This window comes from Pseudorasbora parva, chromosome 10 (genome assembly GCF_024679245.1).
Source record: "Pseudorasbora parva isolate DD20220531a chromosome 10, ASM2467924v1, whole genome shotgun sequence".
Classification (NCBI taxonomy): domain Eukaryota; kingdom Metazoa; phylum Chordata; class Actinopteri; order Cypriniformes; family Gobionidae; genus Pseudorasbora; species Pseudorasbora parva.
In genome coordinates this window covers 41,927,936-41,935,332 of record NC_090181.1, presented here as the reverse complement: position 1 = coordinate 41,935,332, position 7,397 = coordinate 41,927,936, and the positions used below count along the sequence as shown (strand labels likewise).

At 45.6% G+C, this 7,397-nt stretch overlaps 1 protein-coding gene across 1 annotated transcript; it reads left to right on the top strand.

Moving 5' to 3' along the window:
• Positions 1-831: 831 nt before the first annotated feature.
• Positions 832-6,773, top strand: insm1b (insulinoma-associated 1b). The gene has a single exon (XM_067456169.1). The coding sequence runs from the start codon at positions 4,757-4,759 to the stop codon at positions 6,116-6,118; it is 1,362 nt and encodes a 453-aa protein (XP_067312270.1). The 5' UTR covers positions 832-4,756; the 3' UTR covers positions 6,119-6,773.
• Positions 6,774-7,397: the final 624 nt, after the last annotated feature.

Genomic DNA, 7,397 nt, shown 5'->3' with positions numbered 1-7,397 from the left:
ATGAGCTGCTTGGTCATGGAAACCTCTTTACACGCTGTTCTTGAGCTCATCTGAAGGCCACGTGAAGTTAGGAGGTCTGTAGCTATTGACTCTGCAAAAGTCAGCGACTTCTGCTCACTGTACGCCTCAGCATGCGCTGACCCCACGCTGTGATTTTTCACTTCATGGCTGAGTTGCTGTTGTTCCCAATTGTTCTCACTTTGTTATAACACCACTAACAGTTGACTGGAATATTTAGTCGTGTTTCACAAATGGACTTATTGCACAGGTGGCAACCTGCGGCACCACACTTGAGTTCCTGAGAGCGACCCATTCTTTCCCAAATATTTGTAGAAGTGCCTGCATTGGTTTTATACACCTGTGGCCATGGAAGTGTAGAAGTTTCTATGTTTCCACGGTTATATAGTATTTATATGTTTTACATTCTTATGAAACTTTAATAATTATCATGGTGAAGCTGGAACTGAAAAACCCAAGCTAAGTTTCTTTAAAAGCTTTTATTCATGCCAAGAAGGTCAATTCAGACATACAGATTTTCTACAGTCAGAAAAAGACAAAGTGGAAGCCTCACACTCGTTCTTTTATACTCTCATTTCAGTGTGTGACGACTTCAATAACACAAAAACACAATAACGAACTCCTTAGTTGGTGTTATCTGCAGCTGTCCCACCTTGAATTTTCTGAGAACTTGTTCAAGGCTACAGACAGCGAACACTGGTTCTTTTAAGAAAAGTCTCAAATTTTATCAAACTAAATGGTGTTTACCACAGAAAGCTAGAATTACTCTTATATTTAACAAAAACATCTGATAGTTAAAACTACATCAGTGTACACCCGTTATTGTGGGATGAATGAGTGCTCTCAGGAACGTCCACTACGGTTTCGGAGACCACTACAAATGGCTGCCCCCTCAAATAATGCCCTGTTTGCGGGTATAGGGGGCGATTTCAGACACAGCCCAGGAGGAGCAGATCTACCTGATCTACGTTTACATCACTGTCTTTGACAAAACCCCAATTGTCAGCTTTTTGTTTGCAATGGGTTGATTAAAATAAGGACGCAGGAAACGTTTGTAGATGTTGTTTGTGTAAAATCAGAGGCTCTGTTTTTTCGTTTGATATTGCTCTATAAAAAAAATGTCACAATCACAAAAGATTGTGTTGAAATGACTTTATATTTGAATACCCCTGATTGCAGCTTGACTCATTTGTTTTACTGAGATGGAAATGAGCTTGAATTCAACTACTCAGCAGATATCGTGCAAATGTTCCATCACCCTCTTTCAGCGGTCATCATCCACACCGCAGCCTACGGTGTCGAGACCTGCGCTAAGCGATGGTCAAACTCTATATGGTGTCAAGTTTAAGCGAGATGTGAAGGCATTGCCTTAAGCCAAGCGTCAGATCTCATTTGCAGGGTCTTATTATGCAAACCACTCCCTGACGCCCACAGTCTAATTAGGCCTAAATTAATTTGAGTCCAATCTTTTATGTCTCTGGCCCAGGCTGTACCACTTCCCTCCATTTGCAGAATCATATTAATGTTCGTGTGGGAGCACTACTCCTGCAGATGAAAAGACTGATACAATTAATTAAGTCCTGCCTCTGTTCTTGCCTCCTCTCGGCAGAGAAACGATAAGTGCAATGAGCTGCCTCTTATTAACCCCATTATATGGGCTAATAAGGAAGATCATATACAAATCAAGGATGATGCACAATTATACGGGAATGCAAATTACGGCAACTAACGAGCTGTGTGTCAATGTTGGAAATGCTTTGTTTGGGAAATGCGGCATTCGGCATTCTTAACACGGGCTCGTTTATTGTTGCGCCTGTACAACATGTTCCTGGAAAAACATTTTAATCAACCAATCAGATTTTAGTGACAAGTTTCGGCTCACATCCAGGGTTATGTGCTTCTACATCAGCGTTATTCACCGTCATCTCCCTCTGGTTTTAGGGATAAGAGGGAACAGGACTGCATTTTAAGACAGGACTGTTGATCGAGGAACATGTCTTAGTTGGCAAAGCACAGGCATATTACGTGTCACGCGTGTTTGACGTCCTTCTCGCGTTGTCTTTATTTAGTGTCAGTGCAGTGAAGAAACGAAAGAGGAGAGAGAAAGAGAGAAGAGAGAAAGAGAGAAGAGAGCAGTGCTTTCAGAACCATGGACAGCAGCCGACGAGTCAGTGTGGCTCTCCGATGGCTTTAGCTTTCCTTTTGGAAAAGTTTCATTCGTGCTTTCATTGGAAATATGGCTATCATATTTCTACACCAACACAAATGCGTGCACAACTTATCACAGCATATTAACATGCGTCGCATATCCGTGTGACTGAAGATCCGATGTGTCTTCACATAAGACAGAAAGAGAAAAATGTTGCTTTTCAGATTTAAAGAAGATTTAATATTTAGAGTAAACTAAATGCTCAAGTGTTTTGATTGGTTGGTGCAATAGCGCGTTAATCTGTAGATGGAGCCGTGCAAATGACCCTAAAATAAACCTTAACACTAAACCATTACATATGTTTATGTATTTGACCTGTTTAGGTTATGTCTGTTTAAAGAATGAATATCTATTGTATGTTCTTTTTAAAGTATACAACACAAACAATAGTAAAACGCATGCGTACACAGATGTAATAAAGCCTTCTTGTAGTCTACTTTTGCGTTTGATGAGCTTGTAAACGACGAGGGGGATTCGTTGAATGTGGTCGCACGGCCGCATTTGTCACGTTATGTGTTTTCGAGTAATATGTTGAGAAGTCTTTACTGTGCATTGAGAGGGGGCTTGCGGCCAGCAGGGGAGGGGCGCGCGCCGGCCGAGCAGCTGTATGCAAATGAGACGCGACAAGCACGCGCCACACAGCAAACACGCGCACACGCGGCCGGTGCGCACGCATACAATCTCATTAAAATGCCATCGAAGTGCATTGTGCTGGGTAAGACCTAGACAAACAAACTTCAGAGAACGTTAATACAGAGGGAAACATGTTCGGATGAAGGGAAAATGGGCGAAGTATCAGAACTCAGGATGAAGTTGAACATTAGATGAGTCGGGCGCATGATTTAAGATGACTGTAGATGATTTCGGGAACGCGCAGCGCAGCGCAGCGCAACTGTGTATTATAATTCAAGAACTGTTCGGTCTTGAGTGTCGAAGTGTTAAACTCAGCGAGTCTTGTAATATTCCCGAAACTGCAGGGGAGAATGGTGGCAGTCGCATATCTCAATGCTTGAGCAATTATTTGACTCGGTCATACAGCAGCTTTATGCTAATGAGCTGAACAATGGATGAATGCAAACCCGTGCAACACGTCTGTCCAATTATGCGCGCAAAAGAGAATCTGAAGCAACTGTTTCACAGAGGAAAAATAAGATCAAACCTTTAGAGCCTTCAAACCCGTAAACTAACCTTATGAAATAAAACCAGGCGCAGTTTCGTTTGAAATTCAGCATTTTTCTTTTCGTTTGTTCGAAAGGCTCAAAATACACCACAGATGATTTGAGTACAGCCATGAGTAAAAGTGTTCAATTCTGTGCAATACTAGTAAGTGCACTTTGTACGCGTTCTTCTTTACGACCGCAGTGCATTATATTTCTAGGAAATGTGTGTAGCTCGCACTGCAATGGAAAGGGTTGCCCAATGCAAAAGCTCCAGTGTCCCAAGTTGTCACCGGTCATGGTGGTTTGAAGAAATGCAATGATGGCTGACCCCTGGCTTGACCTCGAGGTCAGCGCTCGTCTTTGATTGCGTCCAGCACGCGTCTCTCTTTTGGCCAGATTGCTCGTGTATCCCTGTAGAGGTCAATTTGCTTTTCAAAGGCAAAAAAGGCCTGTGACGGCTGGCCAGACGCGGCCATTGTGTTCAGAGATGAGGGCTTCTTCTGATGACTTATGCATGCGTTAGCCAGCTGATTTATACTGCCCTCAGACAGACGCGTGGCATTACAAATCTCACAGAATGTCCAGATTTGCACATTTGGGGAAGACAGAAAGCGATTATCGGGACAAACATGATAGGATTTCATAAGTAGCTACTAACTAAAAACAAAATTGTATAATGACTAAACTCGTCTACATTCACTCATAACTCTTACGATAAAAGATTAAATACATGCAAATGGAATTACTTATACATTTAAAGTAGGCCTATATGAAACGCATTACGAATAAGTAAGACAAATATTACAACTCAATGTAGGTCATACATGCAGAGTCTGCAACAGTTAATACTGTCCTCCCGTTATTTGTGAATGTAATTTTAGACATACATTACACCGAGAAATGCGTCAATATTTGAGTTTTGTCCGTCACGGCTATAAACTATACATTCGGAAAGAACTTCTTTGTTGTCGGTCATTTGGAATTCTGATGATGGCCGTGAGTGACATTTCCTTCTGTCCGCTACAGCCGCGGCACGCGCTCCTCTCCATACATCTCCATCAGACCGTGAATGGAGAGCCGCGCGCATTACTACAATAAAGGCCAGGTACATCTGCTCTGTAGCGCCCGGTCCGAGGCTCTCAGCCCTCCCACGGGCAATTCCACAGAGATCCGCGCTCGCTCGTCCCTGATTGGATGAGAAGGGAGCGACGAGGGGCGAGAACAATAACATCATTCCAGCTTAAAAAGAGTGCAGCTATGCGTTGAGAAGCAAAAGCATCTCTCAGAGGGAGGGAGGCGGACGGCGCGTTTGTGGCTCTGGATCTCGTATTGTTGTGCCTTGTCATCCTCGCCTCATCCATCCGCCGACATGCCCAAAGGATTCCTAGTGAAACGAAACAAGAAAGCAGCACTCGTTTCGTACCGGATACGCTCGGACGAGGATGGAGGATCCGCTCCAGAATATCATCAGATCGCGCCGATTGTCTCGTCCTCACCCGCGCCCAGCGCCTCCAAGCCGGACAGCATCATCTCAGCGCTCCCGTCTGCCGGAGCGGAGGCGCCGGTGCAGGTCCACAAGCCGGTGCAGTTCGGCAACCCGGAGGTGGTGTACCAAGCCCTGTACAGCCCCACCCGGCCCATCAGCAAGGAGCACGACAGGAAATATTTCGAGAGAAGTCTTAATCTCGGCTCGCCCGTCTCTGCCGAATCGTTCCCGACTGCCGCCTCACTCACCAGCCTAGACCATCATCTTCTGTTCGCGCCGGTCGACTTGAAAATCGGCACCAGCAACAGCAACCGGAGCGGAACAGCCAGCGGCGCGCACGCCCCCACCATCCGGCCCGGCGCCAAAAGACCTTCCTCTGACGCCGCGGAGCGTAAAAGCGGCAAAAGCGTCAAGAAACCCAAAGCCATACGCAAACTCAACTTCGAGGATGAGGTAACGACTTCCCCGGTGCTGGGCCTAAAAATCAAAGAGGGGCCCGTGGACCCGAAGCCCCGAGCGGCCTCGGGCAGCACCAACAAGCCCCTGGGAGAGTTCATCTGCCAGCTTTGCAAAGAAGAATACTCGGACCCGTTCTCTTTGGCGCAGCACAAGTGCTCCCGGATAGTGCGGGTGGAGTACAGGTGTCCCGAGTGCGAGAAGGTCTTCAGCTGCCCGGCAAACCTGGCCTCCCACCGGCGCTGGCACAAACCGCGCGTCCCGAGCGCGCCCAAACAACCCCTCCAACCCGCCAAGCCTTTCCCCGAGGACCCGAGAGCAGAGTTCCCCAGCGACAGAGACTCCCCGAGTCCGGGTCTGTCCGAATCCGGCTCGGAAGACGGGCTGTACGATTGCCAGCACTGCGGGAAGAGATTCAAGCGCCAGGCTTACTTGAGGAAGCACATTCTGGGACACCAAGCGCTCCAAAATCAGATCCTGGCGGAGGCTTTTCGCAACGCAGAAAGCCCTGACATCGTGCCGTCGGAGGACAGCCAAAGCCCGGGTCCGCTCAATCTAAGCCCCGCGGACTGTCTCGCGTGTCCGGCCTGCGGAGAGAAGCTTCCCAACCGGGCGACCCTGGAGCGACACCTGCGTCTCCTGCACGACGACTCCCAGGCGTTCCCCTGCAAGTTCTGCCCTGCCACTTTCTACAGCTCGCCGGGTCTCACCAGGCACATCAACAAATGCCACCCCACCGAAAACAGGCAGGTCATCCTTCTCCAGATGCCCGTGCGTAACGCCTGCTGAAGAAGAACCGACGCCAATCTGCCCTTTTAGAACGCTCTATTTTCTTCATCCAATCCCTCACTAGAAAAGTCTGGAGAGAAGTATTAGTTTGGTCCTTACAAAGGTATTTTTCTAGAACCCTTGCACACATGGTAATGTAATAGCTCCTAGACCTAAGATATGTTCATGTACCTCTGCCTTGGATTCACATGCTGTGCGTTTCACGTCTGTAGCTTTAATCTAGTGTGTGAATTACAGGGCTGAAAATGTGCTCTCTCTTTCTTCGTACTGAAAACAACTACAACAAATCTTGAAAAGTTTCCCTTTAGTAGCCAGAAATGCCTTTAGAGAAATACATCAAACTACTGCCTTAAGAACTCTTCAGTGTAATGATTGTTTTTGAATGTCGGCACACAACTACAACTTACTATCATGATGTAAAATTATTGTAATATGTTTAATGGTAATATTTTATTTATTTATGTATTTATTTATTTTCAATGGCTTTGTATAATTTATTGCGTGACTTTTTGTTCCTGTGTCACATGTTGTGTCGAGATCATCTTGTCTTGGGTTTTGTGCGCTCCCTTGAAACGTGAAGCTCTTATAGATGCAATCTTTTTCTACGTATACAGCTTATTTTCCTAAATGTTTGCTACCTATCGCTTTATATGTGCGTCCGTGTTGTCTACTCAAATAAAATATTTTCAAAAATGGAGCAAAAGCCTTGTGTGCGTGTATATTTGCTACAACAATAACGTGTAGGCTACTACTCTTACAGAGTTTATGTGAATGAAATGGGAGTTACTACCGCTCAGTCACTGCATATGAACTGTATCATCCCTTCCCTTTACAACATAACAGAACTATTAATGGGTCAGTTCCCACACACACACACACACACACACACACACGTTCTTCACTATAATTATCTAGACTTAAATGATGTTAAAGTAGGGCTTTACTACTGCACAGTTCATGTGCGGCCTGGTGTTTTTCCACAGGTGTCAGATGATATAAGATGATATAAAGGGGTCAGGCAACCTCTGGCAATTCCCACTTTTACAGTTTCTGTTCTAAACGCTTGTCCATTCCTTAAAGTGCAGCAGTATTGATTTTAAATGTGTCAGGTCATCCTGATGTCACCATGTAAGCTCTGCTTGATCAATGAATTAATGTCGCTGGCCCACTGTAAATCCAGCTGAAATCATTTATAGGGTGACAGTGGCCTTTGTAATAATGAACTCAGAAATGTACAAGGACATTAACCCTGTAAAGCATTTCAGCACAGCCATTATTG

What these genes read in the sequence shown, in the direction of transcription:
- insm1b (XM_067456169.1), top strand. Translation starts at nt 4,757, where the DNA reads ATGCCCAAAGGATTCCTAGTGAAACGAAACAAGAAAGCAGCACTCGTT.